Consider the following 22,569-nt stretch of genomic DNA (forward strand, 5'->3'; position numbering starts at 1 on the left):
ATATAAAAGAGAAAAAAAGAAAATTAAAAGTTTAATATTTTTACTTCTTTAATTGACCGAAAGATAAAGAAGAAACATGCAAACAAGAAAATTTATTAAGGAAAACGTAAAGAATCTTAATTGGAAATATGTAGTGTTGCGAATTTTAAAATAAATTGCTTACGTGAAGACGAATAAAAAGAATATATTTACGTCATAGTTAAAAGTGTGTTAACACATTGTTGAGAGAGAGATAGATAGAGAGAGAGAGAGAGAGAGAGACACTGTCACGAGTATACTAATGTTCGAACATTCACAATGCACATGCAACTTATGTAATTATTAAAGTATCAAATTTTTCATGAGAATCATTATTATGTATTAACGTTTATTGTTTCGGATATAACGTATTCTTAATTTTGATATTACCAATTTTTTTTTCGGATTTTTTAAATACATATTTTATAATAATGATGTTTTTCCTTCTCTCTTTTTTCTTTTTCTTTTTTTTTCTTTTCTTTTTTCTTTTTGATTTTATTTAATCGTGCGAACATAGCCGGGGCACGTGAAACGAATTACTTTTTCTATAGAATTTTCATAGAAAAATATAATTTACGTTAATGGTAAATTTGAAAAGAAGAAAAAAAAAACGTATGCAAGAACACGGAGAATTCAAAGGGAAAAACAAAAAAGAGAAAGAAGAAAGGAAAGAAAGGAAGAAAAAGAAAAAAGATAAAAAAGTAAAAAGATTAAAAAAGGAAACGGACGTAAAGGACTAATAATCGTAGGCGAAATCGAGGCGTATCGTGCTACTCCCCATTAAAAGTATTATACTTTTAAAATAAATGACGTCGTTCATCGGTGATTTTCTAGTTCGGAGAAGAAGTCGTTTAAAATGACGAAGGCGAGAAGATTAATCTTTATGGTTTTCTCTAATCAGACATCTCGGCATCGAGAAATACGTCTATTGCATATACAGGGTGGAACAAAATTTTTTATATTGGCCAAAATCTATTTAGATTTGTTATTTTATAATAAAAAAAAATAATCAAAATTGCCCTAAAGAGTATCGAAGAGGATTAATTAATTTTAAAAAATCACCTACAAAATTTTTGGTCAACCCTATATACACACACACACACACACACGTATATACGTACGTATTGACATGTACGATATTTAAACATCTTTTTTTTACTTCGTTTATATTTCATTATTATTATTACTATTATTATTATTATTATTATTATTATTATTATTATTATTATTTTTATTATTATTAATGTTCTGTGCTTTTATTTTTTCTTTTCTTTTTTTTTTTCCTTTGATGAAATTATTCTTGACAATAATATATATCGTATATCAAGTTCATTTTCAATCCTCAAATATATCACGCAAACAAACACACACACACGCACACACACATATGCGAAATTTCAATAAATTAGCAAGCTTTCATTCTTATGGGTTGACATCTGTCAATTACTTTTTCTTTTTTCGACGAGATTGTAATTGAATGTTAAAAAAGAAAGCGTTCTTCCCTTTAAAAAATAATCACTCGTAAAATAATTCGATCATATTTTTCGAAGATAATAGTTTCGTGCGATCTTCGTCAAATTTTTTTTTTGTGGGATATTGGACCAACAGAGAGCGTGAGAATGCGAGAACGAGAGCGAGAGCGAGAGTGTGAGAGAGAGAGGGAGGGAGAGAGAGAGAGAGAGAGAGAGAGAGAGAGAAAATTAAAAAAAAAAAAGAAAAAGAAATAAAAAGAATAAAGGACCGATCTTGCAAATCAAAAATAAATAAAAAAGAAAAAAGAAAAAAGAAAAAAGAAACGAACGACGAAGGATTAAAATAAAACGGAAAAAAAAAAAAAACAGAGGAGAAAAAAAAGGTCGAGACCGCGTCGATGACAAAACGGACGTAGCGAGGCGTTATTTTGTATCCTTTTATTTTCTGTCTTTCTTTTTCCTTTTTTTTGTTTTCTCTCTCTCTCTCTCTCTCTTTTTTTCTCTTTTCCCCACGAGCCAATGGACCATCTCAAGGCCGTATGAACGCAGACGTCCGTCCAATCGAAACGATCGATCTTTTTTCCGCTCCCGTAATTATGTCGATCACGATTGTCGATCACGATTGCCGAACCTTGGACAGATAAAAAAAAAAGAAAAAAGAAAAAAAAAAAATATAAAAAAAAGAACACTCGCACGCAATACGCACACATACTGGGATCCACCATCACGCACGCACTGTGTAGATACACTGACGTGTGCATGTACACGCACGCGCACGAATTCTATATAGAAACATACATACATACATACATGCATGCACGCACATACTTTTGCTCATGCAAAACAAAAAAAATATTACACATCGGAGAAGATCGAAACTTTTTATCGTCTGATATATTATATGGCGTGAACTTTTCAATCTTGTCCCCTCTCGATTTTAAAACCTGCAGAGCCCCATAGGTCAACGTAAACGAAACGACTCGTATTCGTTGTTGTCTTTGTATTTGTCGTTGTCGTTCGTTGTTCCTAATCGTCGGTATCTTTGTCCCATTTAATTTCTTCTTTTTCTTCTTCTTCTTCGTCTTCGTCTTCTTCTTCTTCTTATTTCTTTTTTTTTTCTCTTTTTCGTTGATTTATTTAAGTTATATTACGCATCTTGTCTCTTACGTGATTTCGATCTGATCGACGAGATTGATCCGTTCATTCGTAATAGCAAAAGCTATTTCTTCTTTTTCTTCTCTCTCTCTCTCTCTCTCTCTCTCTCTCTCTCTCTCTCTCTCTCTTTTTCACTCACTATTTTCTCATTCCTCTCTTTTTCTTTTTTCTTTTTTTTGTTTTCCTTTCCTTTTTTTTTTTATAAGAAATTCTAAAACTTTCGAAAGTGTTATTTTCATTTAGAAAAAGTTTTCATTTTGGGAAGATGAAATTTTTTCCGTTTAAATTCTCTGCAAATTTCCGTAGGATTCAGATTTTCCTTTCTATTTTTATATTTTCGTTTGATCGTTTTATTTTCTAATATTGTTTTTGTCAAAAGTTAAAACTAACTGGACGAAGAAGATAGGTACTTTTATCTCTCGTCAAAGAGAGAACAAAAAAAAAAGAAAGAATAATAATAATAATAATAATAATAATAATAATAATAATAATAATAAATAAATAAAATAAATAAATAAATATGAAAGTACGATCGAGAAACATTTTTGTTATCCTTATTACAAAACGAGCATTTCATGTTCCTCGTCTTCCAAATATTTGTTAATATATTTTTTTCCTATTTATTTATCTTTTATTTATTTTGTTTTTTTTTTCTTTTTTAATTCCATAAAATTTAACGTCGTATCGAATGACCACTTTCCGTATCAATATCAATTTCAATTATTTCAAAGGAAGTGCAAAAAATATGAATCTCGATCTGAAAAAAAAATATCGACCATTCGACTCACGATTGGTTGGAAAAAAGACCAAAAAAAAAAAAAAAGAAAAGAAAAGAAACGTATTCGTCTCATCAACCCTTTCATTTCAACTTTAGACCTTTCATTCAAATCGTCTCGATTTGTTGATCGTTATTATTTTCTTTTTACTTATGACCTATGAAAAATAAAAAAAAACAAAAAAAAAAAAAAAAGAAAAAAGAAGAAAAGAAAAGAAAGAAAAGAAAACCAAAAAATATCTTAAAAATACACCTCAACGAAGTTCCTTTAATCGCAGCGTTAATCTCTAAGCACGATAAAGTAGCAATGTCCGGATTTTCAAGGCTTGATGAGCAAAATCGTTTGCTTCCTGCGTGGCGCCATCCGAGCGTGAAGGGGTTAATATTACTTAGCGCCTACGCATTTGTTCTCTCTTTTTTTTTTCTCTCTCTCTCTCTCTCTCTCTCTCTCTTTATCTCTCTTTCTCTTTCACTCTCACGTATTAATACCGTTTTCCCTCTTTTTTCTTTCTATCTGTTTTCTTCTCTCTCTCTCTCTCTCTCTCTCTTTCTCTAATTTTCCATTTTTTTTTATAAGATATTACGATTAATAACGATCGAATGAATTCGTCAATAATTTTTCTATAACTACTCGTATAATTCCTTTAAAATTTAAATCAAAGTATACATTTATATATATATATATATATATATATATATATATATATATATATATATATAGTGTATAAATATAGCACTATATATAGACTCTTCCTTGTCCTTTTTTCAATTATCATTTCTTTGTTCTTTTTTTCTTCTCTTTTTTTTCTTTTTTGTCATTTCCATCTTTGTCCTCCATCTTGATTTTTCACCCTTGCTATTTTTTTTTTCTTCTATTCTCTTCTCTTTTTCTTTCGTCATTATTTTTCTCATTTTTGTTTTAATCCTCTGGACACTATCTTTTTTTCTCTCTTTCACTCTCTCGTGTCCTCTCGTAAAAGAATTCATGATTTTGTTCGGGGAGAGGTCGATTGACGGTACTTTAACGTGTAGAAAATTTCTTCTCTCTCTCTCTCTCTCTCTCTCTCTCTCTCTCTCTCACTCACTTTCTCCTCCTGTATGTTTCTCCGCCCGTTTGTCTGTCTGTCTGTCTGCCTTGATTTTATCACGACGACTGAAATTATGTATTTCCTTTCTGTCTTTTTTTTTTTCTTTTCTCTCTCTTTCTCTCTTTCTCTGTCTCTGTCTGCTCTCTCTCTCTCTCTTTCTTTCTCTCTCTATTCTGTACCATGGGATATATATTCAGTCTTGTGAGTATACTCGTAGATATAAAGATTAAAATCACGGTAAATTGTAGTTACTTAATAAAAGAACATTATTTATTTCTGTATATCATTGTATCGGTATATCGTGCCTCCTTTTTATTCGTAGAATCGTTCGAATATGAGCATGTAATAATAATAATAATAACGCGTATTTTCGAATTTGTATTTTAATGATCAAACGAATGCCCCGGTACGACATTCGTTAAGTACACAATAAGGTTTGTATGTTTTTTCTTTTTTTTCTTTTTTTTTTTTTAAATTAATTTATTAATTTATTTTAATTGTTTATTTATTTTTCTTTTATTTACTACTAACTTTTCTTTTTCCCCTTTTCTAATGCTCCTTCTCTTTCGTTCTTGTTGTAATTTTCCTTTTTTTTTTTTTGTTTTCCTTTTCGTTTTTTCATTTTGGTTTTTCTTTTTCGTCCCCCCTCCCGTCCCTTTTTAATTCTCCTCTCGTATATCCCTTTCGATGGTCCTTCCTTAAACGTTAATACTTTCACACGTTTTCAAAGTCTTCAGATTCGTTTATTTATTTATTTATTTACTTATTTGTTTATTTGCTTTAATTAATTCTTTATTTATTTCTTTTATTTTATTTTTGCGTTCTTATTTTCTTCTTTTTTTTTTCTTTTTTCCTTTTTTTTCTTTTTTTTTTTCTCTTTTCCCTTTTCAGCACTTAGAAAATTTCGTCCAATCACATCAAAGGCTCGTCGTATGTAAGGTACGACTTTAATGATTTTACAGCGAAGAATTTCAATGTTATTTATTTAACGACTATTATAGTTATTTATTAACGATCAAAAGGAAGTTGTAATTATGTTCGTTAGTATGGTGATCTCGAGTTTAAAAACTTTAACGATACTGTATTTCGATAGCACGTATAATACGAATAGAAATCATTATATGTATCATTATTTCTGTTATTATTATTATTATTATAATTATAATAATAAGTATTATTATTATTAATATTAATAATATATCATTATCATTATCATTATCATTATTATTATTATTATTATTATTATTATTATTATTATTATTATTATTATTATTATTATTATTATTATTTTTATTATTTCTCTCGCTGAGAGGCGAAATTCGTGGATAACTATTTTTCCTTTCCGATACTTTCGATAATATCTCATCAGAACGTTCTCAACAAATTTAGGAACTTCTCCATGTAAAATACGATCTTTCCCTCCCCCCCCCTGCCCCCCTCCCCCAACCCAGCTCGTAATGAAATAGATCTTGAATTTGATTGTGCGAGGAATACCCATATATAAAGGCGTATCACCAATTGGCAAAAAACAAAAAAAAAAAAATACTGTGATATTTATATTATATTTTATCGCGAATAATCAAATACACGAGGAGTAGAAATGGCGATATTATATTATATTATACAATACCTATATAATGTATGTTTATATAACATACAAAATACCTATATAATGTATGTTTACATAACTATACATGAAAATGTCGATTCGACTCTCTCTCTCTCTCTCTCTCTCTCTCTCTCTCTCTCTCTCTTTCTCTCCGAAACGTTTATCGCGAATGAACGAAGCTTTTTTTCTTTTCTTTCTTCTTTTTTTCACTTATTCCTTATTTTCCTAATTAATTAACGAATGGATTAATTATTTAATTAATTAGTTGATTAATTAATTAATTAGTTAATTCACCGGAGACGTCCGGTGTTTCAGCTTTCTCGATCTCTTTCTTTCTTTCTTCATTTCTATCATTCTTTCATTCTTTCGTTCGTATATGTATATTTGTTAGTTACAATTATTATTATATTCGACACGTATATGTATATGGCATACGCGATATCACACCAACGAACGTCGTCGATGATCGTAAGATCTTTTTTCGTATGATCGATCGATCGATCACGACGACTTCGTCACGAGCGAGCGACTACTCATCTTTCTTCCTTCCTTCCTTCTCTCCTTCCTTCCTTATTTCTTTCCTTCTTTCTTTTTTCCTTTTTTCTTTTTCCTTTTTTTTTTTTTCTTCTTTTTCTTTTTCTTTTTTTTTTCTTTTTGTTCTAATTTACGACGACCAACGGAATGAACGAAATGCGTTCGCCGGAACGAGGGACGAGTTTTAAACGAGGAAAACCACGACGAATCGATTACGCTCACCGTAAATAGTCGTCATTTTAAATGACCTATTAGATTTGCGAGGAGAGATGGTTTAAAAGGAAAAAAAAATGAAAAAAATATAAGGATTTAAATTCGGTGTATATATATATATATATGATTCGGGAACGATCAAAAATATATCGAAAGGAATTAAAAAAAAATAATTCGAAATAAAAAATAAAAAAATAATACATTACGAATGACCTATCGATCTTCGAATCTTGAAGAGAGATCGTAATAAAAAATGTATTCATATTCGCTGCATATGCATGTATATATATATATATATACATATATATATATAAGTAAACAAAAAAAGAACAAAAAAAATGTAACTATCACTATCGTTGTTGAACGAAAAATTTAGAAAAATGGTTTGACATTAAAAAGATCAAAAAAAAAAAAAAAAAAAAAAAAAAAAAAAAAGGAAAAAAACGAAAAAAATGAACAAAAAAAGAAAAAAAAAAACAAAGGAAAGAAAGACATACGTAGCGAGATTTAGTTCAAACAATGTATTCGCTTTGATTGTATTCGCGAAGATATAAAAAGAGAATATTTTTTGTCGATGAATAAAAGCGAAATAAAGCGATAAATTGTTGGAAAAGTTTGAAATATTCTCGGGAAAAGTGGTGAGAAAGGAGTAACGTTCTTCCAAATATCGTTTTTCTTTTCAACCCATATATATTTTCTCTCCTTTCTCTCTCTCTCTCTCTCTCTCTCTCTCTCTCTCTCTCTCTCTCTCTCTCCATGAACGCGTTCTCTCTGACGGTGACTTTCTGATGGTTTTATCGGATGGTTTTTCTCGTTACTCCTCGTTTCGGCAACTCGTCGTACGATTTCTACGTCGTCGTATAGTCTGGCTTTGAGTCTGGCAATGTTTCAAACGCTACGTCCTCGCGACCGCTCGCCAACTAAATTTTCTAAATACATACGTGCTTAGTAATGCCGCTAAACTCGACCGGTTTCTTTTCTTTATATATCGTTTCGTTTCATTTCACATTCATTTCACATTCATTTCACATTCATTTCACATTCATTTCATTTCATTTCGTTTCGTTTTGTTTCGTTTCTTTTTTTTTTCCTTTTTTTTTTTTTTTTTTTTTCTTTATTCTTCTTCTTCTTCTTCCTTTTCTTCCTTATCCTCAAACTCTTCTTCTTCTTCTTCTTCTTATCTTTTTGTTTATTTGTTTCCTCAAATTTTTTAGTTTTTTATTTTTTCATTTTTTCCTCATTTACCCCCTCGAGACCCGACTTTCGACACCGACCCCGATGACACTTTTTTCCTTTCTTTCTTTCTCTTTTTTATTTCTTTTTTTTTCCGTTCGTTCGTTCGTTCGTTCGTTCGTCGACACCCTTTTTATTGAAGATCTCGTCTTTCAAAAGATCTATTAGTCACTAATCTCTCTCGGCCATTCTATTTTCTTGGTCAGGACGAAAAAAAAATATATATATATATTTTTCTCTCTTTCCACCCTCTCTCCACACTCTCTCTCTCTCTTTATATATATATATATATATATATATATATATATATATATATAAAGAGAGAGAGAGTGATAGAGAGAGAAAGAGAGAGAAAGAGAGAGAGAGAGAGAGAGAAAGAAAGAAAGAAAGAAAGAATCGTGTTACACAATATGGCATCTCTTTTGCGTTCTACCCTCAACCAATTTCACTGTCTCGAGGATGGATAAGAGAAAATCATTTCGCCGACGGACTAATAATAATAATAATAATATGGGGGGCCTTCGTCTTTCTTCCTTCGGAAACAGAAAATCAACTTTTTTCATTTTCATTTTTTTGTGAATTTTTTTTTTGTAGCTTTTTCATTCCTTTTCATTTTTTCTTTCTTTCTTTCTTTCTTTTTAGGCGACTAACGTGCCGAACACGAGGATCAACGACAACGATGGCATCAGCATGCTCGATGAGGCTAATGTTGGGCGGAATTCTCGATTGGTCTTCACCGATGGATCTGTAACAAAGGAATTTGTTTGTTTGTTTGTTTGTTTGTTCTTTTTTCATATTTAGTTTTTATTTTTATTTTTCTCTCCGTTAATCATCAATTCAATTTTATTTTTATTGCTTTTATTACACGTACGTTAACGATAATAAATAAAATTCTAATAATAATAATAATAATAATAATAATGATAATAATAATGATAGATAAATAAATAAATAGAATTGATACCGGCTAGGACCAAAAGTATTTAGTGTGATTTTAAAAGAATCAATTATCTGTACTTTTTTTCAAAATATTTTGACTAATACATATATATATATATATTTCTTTCATTTTCCTTTCTCATTGTAAATTTAAATCAAACTTAATTTCACGTTGTAATTTAATTGAATCGTAAAAAAAATATTGTTCTTACAATTCGTAAATGAAAGCTCAAAAAAAAAAAAAAAAAAAAGAAAAAAAAGAAAAGAAAAACAAAGAAAAGTACGTAAATAATAATAATTAGCACGAGTCTCTCTTAAGTCTCTCGTAAAAAGTGTAATATCAATTTTCGATATTTATCTAGAAAGTTTTCGCTGGTAACATTGATAATAGAAGAACATTGAAAATGGAAATTTGAACGATTAAAAATAGAATTGGGATGATTAACGGTAAAAAAGAAAAGAAAAGAAAAATAAAGAAAGAAATAAACAAAACAAAAAAAAAAAAGAAAGGAGAAATTTGTTTTTAAATCAATTAAAAATATACCTGGCGTACTGGGTCCCATTCCCGATCCAGAGATCTCTTCGTCCTCTCGATCGTCATCCGTTGAATCCTCGTCATCGGTGTCCATTATATCGTCCTTGTTTCTCCAACCAGGTCTGTCTCCGCTTCCGGAACCATCGTGTGCTTCTTCAGCAAGCGGAGTTCCTCCATCTGGTGCCAATGCCAATTGCGATTGCACTATCTGTATTAGAAACACAATAGAAACTATAAATATATGTGTGTGTGTGTGTGTGTGTGTGTAATATATATATATATATATATATATATATTTGTATATGGATTAACAGAAAATTCTTTCAGGTGTTATCAACGTAAATATAACAGGTCAGCGATCCAGTAAAGACGGATTAAGTAGGAAAGAGGATTAGAAGAAAAACAAACAAACAAACAAACAAACAAACAAAAAAAAAAGAAAAAAAGAAAAAAACAGAAAAAAAGAAAAGAAGAAAAATAAATAGAAATTTAGCCGTAAAAAGAAATTTAGTCGAAAAAATATAATTAATTTTAATAATCAAATAAGAATTAACTTTGAGACTCGATCAGGAATTTGTATCAGTTCGTTCTTAGAAATCTTTACTTTATGACGTAGTTAATTACACAACGTAAAATATCGTTTCGAATTAATGATAATCTTGAAAAGTATTTCTCTGGAAATATTTTTATAATAGATTTTATTAAATCCTTTGAATATATAATAAATCTTTTCGTATCGTTCGAAATGAAAATTTTTATATATAGAAGATAATCGAAGACGATGATCTTAGAATATTGTTACTTTGTGTTAAATTTGATATCAAACAAGTGGAAATTGAAAATGTATCTTTCTATGTCATTGGTCAATCCATTTTAGTATCGCAATTAACAGGTGGCACAGGTTCGTATTATTGATCGATAGAAAATCCGTAATACAAAGCAGGTGTACACATAAGCGTCCAATGATTAATTATTGAGGTTTATATGAGCGCTTATACATTCAAATCTGTAAAATCGATTAGACGATTAATTTGAATTGACGTATGTATATATACGTATATATCTATCGTATTAAACCATTAAATGGGATAGTTAAAAATAACGTCGTATTTAATATTTTTATTTTTTTCTTTCTTTTTTTTTTTTTTTATAAGATCCAGAACAACCTGCCCGTTATTTGTCCGTTCTTTTCACCTGTCGCGAATACGATCGAGACTAACGATAACCTGTGTGTTAACTGGTCGACATAACCCACGCGATTTTTCGCACGTTCATCACGCACGAGCGAATCCACGCCAAATATTCTTCTAGCTTTTAACGTTGCTAAACAATTCAATGCCAAAGTCCCGTCATTCTTTATATGAATTATTCTACGTATGTACATATGTATCCTCGAACGATATTTATGATCACCGAGCAAGTTTGTCCTTTATTCACGTAATCGCAATGAACCCCACACGTTCGACGACTATTGTTAAATCTGCTACATTTGCCAATAGGAACGTTCTCATTTTTTAACAAAATATTTACGAATTTACTTTACGATATTCACTAATGTACAAAATTATATGCTTTAACGGGATATATATATATATATATATATATATATATATATATGTGTTACGTTTCAAGAAAAAAGGGTCAATTTTTAATAAATCTTCCTTCTTATTCTTTTCGCAAATTCGTAATTTATTTTGTTAATAAAAATTTTTCATTTCCTTACGACAAAGATTAATTAAATGATATGATATTAGAAATATAATCGAATTGAAAGTTTCATTTAATATTTTCGAAAGATTGTTACTTTGTAATGAATGGTCAACAATTATTTACGATTAAAATTTTCAAATATTCTTTATAATATAATATTATCGGATGAAAATATCTTATTTTTCTTTGGGCTTTTCTAAATGCAATATATATCATATTATATGAAATCTTTAAGAACTAAATTCTATTAGATTGTAAAGGATTTCGATAAAATGATTTTTCTTATTTTTTTTTTTTTTTTTTTTTTTTTTTTTAATATAACAAATCATACAATATAAACATTCAGCCGTGGAGATTAACAGAATGTTAAATTTAAAGTTCGAAATAAGGTACCGACGTACGCACATAACATACAACAAGAACAAAAAATCGTATTTTACGAATTCGAATGTCTTTCTTAGGGTGAAAACATGGACCTTGGGATTCACGCGATCATAACTCGTAATTCTAAAACTTTCGAAGGTTAAACGGGGAAAGGGTGGTCATCGGAGAATCGTGAACATGGTATCAGTAAAGTCACTTTCACGGGCCGTCGATCCTCCTGACTACATGAGTACGGTACGAAAACACAGGATGTTAAGCCGCACGATTCAATCCGTGGCAAGAAGGCTGGCCAAGGCTAAACCAAGCGACAAATTACACTTTATGGACTCACCTGATTAATGTGCTTCAATTGGTCAATGAGTACGCTAGTGTGCGTTCGTATTTAATACAAGGCAAGGCTGGCCAAGAGACTAAACCAACCGACGAATTACACTTTGTGGACTCACCTGATTAATGTGCCTCAATTGGTCAATGAGTACGCTGGTGTTCGTATTGCCGTAGGAAGCCGTTGACGAAGCCGTTGTCACCGTGAATTCTGGATTGTACCTCTGTGCACTTAGACTGGAATCGACTACGGTCTTCGAGTATCTTAACAGAGACATACCAAGAGAAATTAGAATGAGTTAGATCGTTAATAGACGATACATATATATATATATACATATATATATATATATATGTATATGTATATATCTGTCTTTATATATCTAGGTACTTGAGAAATTTTTATAACGAGCGAAGGTCATATCCTATCTTCGTTAAACTACGAAATGGATTACTTTGAATTTGCGAGTAAGGTAGGTCGTGCAAAAAAATAATTAGGATGAATAAAGAGGAGAGGATGAGGATGAGGCAAGGGCGAGATCAAAAGTTCCTAAGTAATATATATTAAATTCTTTTTCTTAGGACTTATTCTTTTATTTTTTATTTTTTATTTTTTTTTTTTTTTTTTTTTAGGATGATCCTTCTCATAATTATTTTCCAAATTGTCAAGATACAAGCTTGAGAATTTTTTTGACCTCTCTATATTATGACATATAACATATATTGAAATAGTTCGATGTTCGTGTTTTTTTGTTGTTAATTAAGAAAAATAAAAAGAAGTAAGGAGTAAACATCGTAGGACGCTCATTTTCCTTTTAGCGTGACCTTTAAAAAAAAAAAATAAAGAACAATCCATTGCCCATAGCAATTTTCGGAAATAGTATTTCTTGGAATGTGGTATATATATATATATTTTTTTTTTTTTTTTTTTTTGTACGAGCCGTCGAATAAGATCCAGGCACTTTTCAATGTTAGTTCGATAAAACAACGCGTGTCGAAAGGAAGGAAGGAAGCAAGCAAGCAAGCAAGCAAGCAAGCAAGCAAGCAAGCAAGCAAGCAAGCAAGCAAGCAAGCAAGCAAGCAAGCATGCAAGCAAGCAAGCAAGCATGCAAGCAAGCATGCAAGCAAGTGAACAAGCAAGCAAGCAAGCTTCCTTCGTCTGGGTTACTGGTATTTATGGGAATCGTAACGAAGGAGAATCGTTCGAAGAAAGACGATGCGAGAAAAGCCGTTCCGATTCATTGGCTGCTCGTTGTAATCTTCCGGACTGGTGTTGTTGGGTGTTGAGAACAAAAGAGAGTAAAACTCGGCCTGTGTATTTCTTGGAACGCGTCGTCTTTAGCTTATCGTTTTCGCGCTCCGATCATTCGTCGAACTCGTTTCATGCATTTGATAAAAGACAAAAAAAATTATATATATTAAAAAAAAAAAAAAAAGAAAAAAAAAACAAAACAAAAAGAAAAAAAATTACAAAAAAAAAAGCAAACAAAAAAGAAAAAGTACGACGAAGAATACTGTAATAGTTCGATCTTTTTTTTTTTTTGCTTGTTTTTCTCTTTCACGGACATTCGAGATCAACGAGATATTTCGTAAAAAAAGAAGAAGAAAGCAAAAAAAAAATAAAAACGCAGAAAATATTATTCGATTTAATTTTTGAACGAAACCAACGAAAAGTTCACTGATGATTTTCAAAATGTATTACTCTTTTTCGACAATCTTAATGTTTTGTACCTTTGTAACCAAATGGATTCGTAGTTTTGCGATATGACAAAAACGAAAAGAAAGAAAAAAAGAAAAAAACAGAAAAAAGAAAAACGAATGAACCTAAAGATTCTCGAGAAAGTGTAATTTCTGATCTTTCGACTCGTCGTCGTAAAAAAAATTTCGCCTGACAATGGATCACATTCGATTAATTACATGTTAAATTAAATGAAACAATAAAAACAAGTGTTATAGAAAAGTGTTAATGGCAAGTGTTATAGAGAAAAAAAAAGAGAAAGAAAAAGAAAAAGAAAAAGAAAAAAGAATCAAAAAATTTCATTCTTATATTACTCCAACGAGATAAGATTAGAATTAATTTTCTACAAATCTATGCGTGAAGAATGGTCAAAATGATGGAATGATTTAAAGGGAACTGTCTTTGTATTTTCGACGAAATTCCAATATCTCCTCTTTTGCCGATAGTAAGAGAAGAGAAAGAGAGAGAGCGAGAGAGAGAGAGAGACAGAGAGAGAGAGACAGAGAGAGAGAGAGAGAGAGAGAGAGAGAGGGGGCTATTTAAAGAGTAACGAGCGTATTCCCTCTCTGGCGATTCTCCTATCGAGACTTTAGAATCTCCGATGCGTGCGAGCAACGAACGGCCCGAGTCATTCATTAAGTCACACGGACGTGCTTTCACCGATACAATGAGAATACTGTATGTGTATAAACGTATAGGTATGTGTACATGCGTGATACTGCTGCTCTGGCTCGGTGCCTCATTTATCGTCGATTAATCAACGCTAGTTCTCGACTCCTCTTCCTCATCTTCCTCTCTCTCTTTCTCTTTCTCTCTCTCTCTCTCTCTCTCTCTCTCTCTCTCTCTCTGTGTTTCTCTCTTTCTGAGCGAAAAGGCGGGAAAAAAGGATCGTCGAAAAAGGAGAGATAGAGGGAGGGAGGGAGGGGGAGAGAGAGAGAGAGAGAGAGAGAGAAGATATATGTACGTATGCATGGAAAGAAAAGAGGAAGGAAACTTTTGCAGTAGTATCGCGAATCTTCCTCAATGCTACCCATTCACGAGGTACGATCTTCTTCTTCTTCTTCTTCTTCGTCTTCGTCTTCTTCGTCTTCTTCGTCTTCTTCGTCTTCTTCGATGTTCTTCGTCTTCTTCGATGTTCTTCGTAAAGACCAAGAGAATTGTAAGTTATTAGAGATATTGCAAATGCATTGATATGATATTATCAATGCAAATTATTCTTAAAATTTACGTTATATTACAATAAAAGAGTAATTATTTTTCTTACAAGGAATAAATATATTTGTGTACAATTCTTTTTTTTTTTTTCCTTCCGTTATTGCCATTTAAAAAGAAAAGTAATTTTTTGTTTAAATAATACAAATTTAAATGCTAAAATATTTATATGACTCGTATGTCCGTCCGTGTATCTTACGTAAATTTTAATACTTTTAATGTCTGCCAAATGTTTATTAATATCAAGAATATTTAACACACATACATACATATAATATACATATATTTATATCATACTTATTAATACAAGTTTGTTGAAAAATATATTCTATATAATTTTTCAAGAAGATTATTGAAGATATTAATATGAATATATTTATAAATATATTCAATTAAATTTATAGATTTTTCTTTACTTATATTAAATGATTTCACGATAGTTGATTTACACGTGCACACACATACACACACATACACACACTCTTTTATTGTACACAGGCATACACACATACGCACAGTTGATGTCACGCGTCAATCGATTTTACGAGTGATGGAAGGACCCTTCGCAGACGAATTAATATTTCAATAGATGGCAAAAACATGGACGGATCTCCGTGATCGCATGCGAGTGCGTGTGCGTATGCGTGTAAATATAATTCATTTGTCAGATGACTACCAGTCTATATATATATATATATATATATATATATATATATATATATATATATGTTTTAATAAAAATATAATATATATAATCTAAAAAAAAAAATATATATATATATTATATATATTATATATATCTACATAAATAAAAGTGAGAGACACACAGATACACACGCACACACGAAAATATTCGAAGAGATATAGACAATCAATATATTTTTTTATCCGAGAAAGGACGATGCGTGTTCGTGAAAATCTTGAAAAGATATTGGAATCGACACGGGAAATACCACGTGATTAATTCCATTTCATCCCTTGGGAGCTTTTGTAATTGGAAAGGGTCTTGGGAACTTTCGATGGAACCAGGTGAAACCTTTACGAATCAAAGGATCCGTGATTCGGGGGCGTTGATTTTCGAAAGAGACCACGATGGACGAAGACAAATTATCACTTTTCTTCTTTGTTATTATCATCGACCGAACGATATTATCCTTAAAATACACATTTCGTATTAGCTTAATTATTTTATAAAGGAAATCCATGAAATTTATCTTTAACATTTCTATACATTTTTATGTCAAAATTTTTTCAAATAATTTTTCTTTTTTCATCCCGTTTTTCTTTTTCTTACGAATATGGATTTATACAAAGACGAAAAAACGAACGATTATTTATTTTTCTCACTCTCTCTCTCTCTCTCTCTCTCTCTCTCTCTTTTCAATTATTATACAAATTCATAAAATCCTATCATTTTTACATTTAACCATTTACATTAATTTCTGAGTTCATTCTTTCTTTTTTTTTTTATGTTTTATTTTATTATAATTACAAAGATGAAGAAAATGAACTTTTATCTTACGTCTCTCTCTCTTTCTCTCTCTCTCTCTCTCTCTCTCTCTCTCTTTTCTCACCCTTCAAATCCTCTCAACTACAATAAGAAACAAATTAGAACGTTTAACGAGAAAACATCAAAGTAACAATGCTCAAGGATCCGATCTAATATAATATAGATATACATACATACATATATATATATATAAGTAAAAAACAGTGAAGGAATAATTGGGCCATTATGATTCGAGTACACGTTTGAAACAAAACATTGAACGCAAGCTTAATACCAGTGGGATCGTTATAATGCTCACCCTAACTCTTCTCTACGTCCAACGTTTGTTCATTCGCGAGCAACCGAGTTTCATACTGAATGGAACCGACGTAAGTTCGCATTAACTATGGTATATATCCCTCTCCCCTATCATTTTCTCTCTCCTTTTCTCTTTCTTTTTTTTCTCTCTCTCTCTCTTACTCTAGTCTCTAATAAAACGTCGCAAGTGGATCGAATCATTTGGTGAACCACCACCTGGTCGTAACTTTCTCCTTTTTTCTTTTTCTCTTTCTGTCTTTCTCTCTCTCTCTCTCTCTCTCTCTCTCTCTCTCTCCATCTCTTTCTTTCTCTCTTTTACTTCACATTCGGAGATCTAAATCGGTCGAGATTAGTCGTGTTTACTCAAAGCGGCAAGTGTAGACATAAGAAACATAAAACGTTTGTTAAATCGCGATCGATAAAATGTCTAGAAAACGTGCAGGTTTATAGTATTCCACAGGTTTAACCATTCCTATCGTTTAATTTAAACACCGGATTTGTATGTTTTAATTCTCATAATCCATCGAATTGAGTATGTATATTTTTTATTTTTTTTTTCCTTTATCAACGTGATGATATATCAGTACGATGTGTCTCAATGTTTAAGGTTTTTTTCTATTTTCTTTTTTTTCTTTTTTTTTTTTTTTTTTTTTTTTTTTTTTTTTTTTTTTTTTTTAAATAATTAAAACAAATGAAAAGAAAAATAAAACGAATTAACGATAGACATACATACACAGTTTCAAAGTCTTACATAATTATAATGCTATATATAATTCTATTATAATAAAACATGTATATATATATATATATATATATAAATTTTAATAGAATATATAATGTAATACATTTTGAAGTATATAACAAATTTTTATGCAATATACATACATATTGCGTTTTATTAACATATAAATAAATAAATAAATAAATAAATAAATTGATTAATTAATTTTCGATTAAAAAGATAAGTGCTTCGTACATATTACCCTGTATATTTATTATATGAATATACATGTTGTATGCATAACTTTAATAAATCGATTGAACATATTTTGAATCAGTAACATCGTGCGGTTTAAAATTTTCCTTCTAGCTTAATAATTCATATAAAGCAATGAACTCACGCGAAAAGTTAGAACTTCGTTCTCAATTAAACGTGTCGGCAGGTATTAATTGGACGAATGGAAGCCACGAGGCAGACAATTAGCTCAAAGCGTTTCCTTTTTAGGTCGTGCGAAAATATATCGTACGAAACGATCTCTCTCTCTCTCTCTCTCTCTTCTTCTTCTTGTTTTTTTAACGTGTGACAAATTGCGTCGACGTCGTTCTGCTATCGGTACGACCTTTGACATGGCGTAATAAAACCGGGAATATTCGGGGCCATTATCGAGGATAGTAATTAAGGACACACTTTTCTAATTAATCATCAACAATCTACGATAACATAAATTTAACTTTAAAGAATAAAAAAGAAGAAGATATATATATATATATATGGACACAAAAAAGATATATAAGAGTAAGAGTTCGGTGTGTGCGCAGCTTAAGAACTTACGGGGAATTATTAATCAACGTGGCTGCGAAGCAGACGATGCCGGCTATTAAGCTTCTTTCACACCGACTCTGACAAAATCATTATCTCTTCTGTTTCTCTTTTTTTTATCTTCTTCTTCTCTTTGCTCTCTTTCCATTTTTTTATTACAATACAATCCCACGAATATTTAAGTAAATCGAACATAATTAATATTAAGGTACGTTCAAAAAACAAAAATAAAAAAAAAAAAAAAAAAAAAAAGAAGAAGAAAAACCAAAAAGAGGAAGAGAAAAGTAAAGGAAAAAAAATGTCGTTTTAAAATTTAACGCGATTTAATAAAAAAAAAAAAAAAACAAAAAAAAAAGTAAAAAAAAAAAAAGTAAAAAAAATACGAAAGTACGAAATAATTCGAATGTAATTACAGAAAGAGAAGAGAAAAAAAAACATCGTTCTTCGAATTAATAGGACATAAGTAAAAAGTTATGACATTACGAAATATTCGGAATCTCGGAAAGGAATGAGAAAGGGAAAGAAAGAGAAAAAGACATTACGTTCGGATGAAATATTCAATGGTATCCAATGTTATCCAATGATATTCAATGGTAAAAAAATACATCTCTACTGGAAATTATTCTACGATCGACAATTAAAACATAACCGGTGCTATCTGTAGTTGAATATAATAGTTATCAGGGTTCGCCTTATCGATACAATGGCCAAGAAGTATAAATTTCCAACCGGTCATTCTATACCGAAGAAAGAGGAATCATCAGGGATATAACGTTCACGATGGTTGTATTAGCGTAGCACAAGGAAGCTCCAGAAGGTCTCTCTTACCAACTTCCAACTCTACTTTCACTCCTACGTTTACTACCCTCCCTCATCCGAAGCCGCTACCATACCAAACCCTATCCACCTGAAGTATAGTATCTCGGGGTTGAAATCTAAATGAGATTCGATCCGAGCATAAGGAAGCCTCGAGGTTCTTCTCTTAGCTTCGATTGAATCCTCCTCGGCCAATCAAGGAGGATAGGGAGAGGGGATGGATAAGGGGCAGGAAAGGGGGAGTGAATGTTGAGGAAAGTGAAACCACCGTCTTTCCACCGCCATTTCCATCAACCATTACTACTACTACTACTACTACTACTACTACTACTATTATTATCACCACTACTATTATTTACCGTCGATCCCGAGCTAATTCAATTCGATCTTACTCTTGGTCGGTATTCTCCCTTCCTTTCATTCATTCATTCTGTTCCGTTCCGTTCTGTTCCGTTCCATTCCATTCCATTCTGTTCTGTTCTGTTCTGTTCTGTTCTGCTCTGTTCTGTTTGTTCGTTCGATGCAAGCATAATTTTTTTTTTAGGGGATTAAAGGGTAGGAGAGAGATAAGTGGTAGATAGGTGTTACCATCGTCAGCATCCTCTCTCTTTTTCTCACCCTTCTGCCATCTTTCCTACCGATTCCTCCAATTCTTCCTCCTTTAGATTTACGAGTCTAGTATGCTCTTTGTATGCGTTGACACAAAAGGAAGACATTGTTGAGGATATTTCTTCGTTCATCGAAGAACTCTGACTGAACACATACATTATATATATATATATATATATATATATATATATATATATATATATATATAAAGAGAAAGAGAGGAGAAATATCGAGAGGGAGAGAGAAATGTTTTCGAGGGATGAGAAGAAATTCGCGAAAGGTGTCACCCGTTCTGCTTTTCCCTTTAGCAAAGGCGTTCCCTTTTCTTAGGGGACGTTTTCGAAAGGATCTCTTCCCCCTCTCTCTCTCTCTCTCTTTTTCCTTCTCTGTGTCTGTCTCTGTCTATCTCTTTTTCAAGAGAAAATGGACGACGAGCTTTAGATAGTAAAGGCTATAGAATTTCTCGAAGGAGGTGGAGTCATAGAACGATCGAAATAATTGGAAGGATGAATGAGTTATCGCGTTAAGTGGTTTCAGGGGTGACGAGGGGAGAGAGGAGAGGGAGGGGCTCAGAGTTAAGAGAGTGGGATGACGTTTTGTAACAAGGACACGATCGAGTGAGAGAGAGAGAAAGAGAAACCAATTTTCCTTTAACAGCAAGAAGAATTTGCTCTACTATTTTACGTCTTAACTCCTACGCTTTTATATCATATTATTATTATTAGTATTAGCCTTCTCTATGAACGAATTTCTTAATTTTACATTCAAATTTCTGTCCTGGCACGACCATTATCGACCCACGTTCGATCATTACGCTTATGAAAAGTGCACGCTTATATGGTAGCTTATGTTGTATGTATGAAAAAAAAAAGAAAAAAAAAAAAAAGAAAAAACACGAAAACAGAAAAAAGGGAATAAAGTTATTTCAATATTTTATTATTTTTCATTATATTAACTAACAGCACAATTCTTCAATCTTCTGTTTTTTCTTTTTTTTTTTTATTTATTTTTTTATTTTTTTATTTATCTCTTTTTATCTTTACACGTGTACCAATAATATATTTCGAATATATATATATATATATATATATATATATATATATATATATATATATATATATATATATATATATATATATAGGAGTAAACAAATATGTCTCCCGTGGGGGAGAGTTCACAGGGTGGGAAAAAAAAGAAAAAAAGAAAAAACAAAAAGAGAAAAGAAACGAATGTTTTTAGGTCAGGTATTAAATGGTCAATTACATTTCCGAGCTTATTATTTTACCTTCTCCTTTTCTTTCTCTTTTCCTTCTTTTTTTTTTTTTCTCAAAGATCGCAAAACCAAACAAGCCCTACGGGGGTAAACTTTACTCTCACCACTTTTCACCCTCTCCCTTTATTCCCCTCGTATTCTTCTTCCACGTGTATTAAAATGACGCAATAAATTTTCCATTACGACGACAACAGCCAGGCAATTCATTCGAGACAAAATTGAAAGGACACGGACGCGAAAGAGGGAGTCAGAGAGAGAGAGAGAAAGAGAGAGAGAGAGAGAGAGAGAGAGAGAGAGAGAGAGGGAGAGAGAGACTAAAAAAAATAAAGAAAAAAAAGGAAGAGAAAAAGGAAATAACTGTTAGATTTTCTCGTAGCTTTATAAATTGTATCATGATTCTCCTGGTTTTATTTTTTCTTTTTCCCTTTGTTGTTGTTGTTGTTTTTTTTTTTGTTTTTCTTTTCTTCTTTCCCCTCCCCACTCCCCGCTCCTCAATATAAGCAAATCGTACGGGATACGCGAACGAAAAAATGCTCGAACCCTCGTGGTGGACCATGGTAGAGTGTTCACATAGCGCGTTTGAATTTATGGTAGGTACGAATTCGAGATTGCAGCCACTTTTTCTAAAGGAAGAAAGTTGTTGTGAACTTGGGGAAGGACTGAGGAGTTAGCAGGAGTTAGGGGTGTGAGAGGGCTTGGTAGGTAGGTGGATAGGTGGGTGAGGATTTAGATGGGGGTAGGGAGGGTTGGTTGGTTGGTTGGTTGGTTGCTATAGTAGGGGAAGAGGGTGAAGGTGCGAGAACAACGGGAGCGGAATCGTGAAATACTGTTTCGAGAGTGTTACGTTCTACTGTACCACGACCTGCCAAAGAAATATATTATGGTTGAAGTGATTTATTGCGTTTCTTCCTTTCCTCTTATTTTTTTTTTCTATTTTTTTTTTTTTTTCCTTTTTTTCTCGAACGTTCAGGATTGTACGAGACTGTCATACGAATTTCTAAAGTAAAACTTTTCATTATCATTTACATATCATTCATCGTAATGACATAAACGTAATGCAAATGTGCATATACGTTGTACGAAGGGTCGGAGGGTAATATAGGGATAATATTTAATTATTATATCGTTTTATTATATCGATATTTTCATAGTTATTTATTTTTTCTTTTTTTTCTACACAAAAAATAACGATACTTATTATTATATTTGTTGAGATTTATTGAAAATTGAAAGAAAAAGAAGAAAGACGGAAAAAGAAAAAAAATTTCCTTTAGATTTTTTTTACAAACAAATTGAAAGAAAAAAAAAGAAAGAGGGAAAAGGAAAAAAAGATTTTCATGAGATTTTTTTTACAAACAAATTTCATTCGTTGAGATTAATCGATGTTGAAAGAAAAAAGAAAAGAAAGAAAAAAAGAAAAGAAGGACAAAACAGATCTTCTTTTTTCGAATATATGCATGGATGTTCCTTAATGTCGGAAATTTGAAGAATGTCAATTTTAAGATCATAATCATGTCGTTTAGAGAATTTATATTCCTTTCCTTTTTTATTCTTTTTAAAAATTTTCTTTTTTTTTTCTTTTTTC

General features: G+C 31.3%; 1 protein-coding gene across 1 annotated transcript in view; it reads right to left on the reverse strand.

Moving 5' to 3' along the window:
- Window positions 1-4,452: 4,452 nt before the first annotated feature.
- LOC124425244 (division abnormally delayed protein) overlaps window positions 4,453-22,569 on the reverse strand; it is a 124,837-nt gene continuing 106,720 nt past the window's right edge. The window contains exons 6-8 of the mRNA XM_046965384.1: window positions 12,112-12,253; window positions 9,581-9,779; window positions 4,453-8,842 (exon numbers count right to left, since the gene is read on the reverse strand). Of these exons, the coding sequence (XP_046821340.1) occupies window positions 8,736-8,842; window positions 9,581-9,779; window positions 12,112-12,253 (448 nt within the window). The 3' untranslated portion in view covers window positions 4,453-8,735. The remainder of the gene's footprint in view (window positions 8,843-9,580; window positions 9,780-12,111; window positions 12,254-22,569) is intronic.

Source organism: Vespa crabro, chromosome 6, assembly GCF_910589235.1.
Source record: "Vespa crabro chromosome 6, iyVesCrab1.2, whole genome shotgun sequence".
NCBI classification, from domain to species: domain Eukaryota; kingdom Metazoa; phylum Arthropoda; class Insecta; order Hymenoptera; family Vespidae; genus Vespa; species Vespa crabro.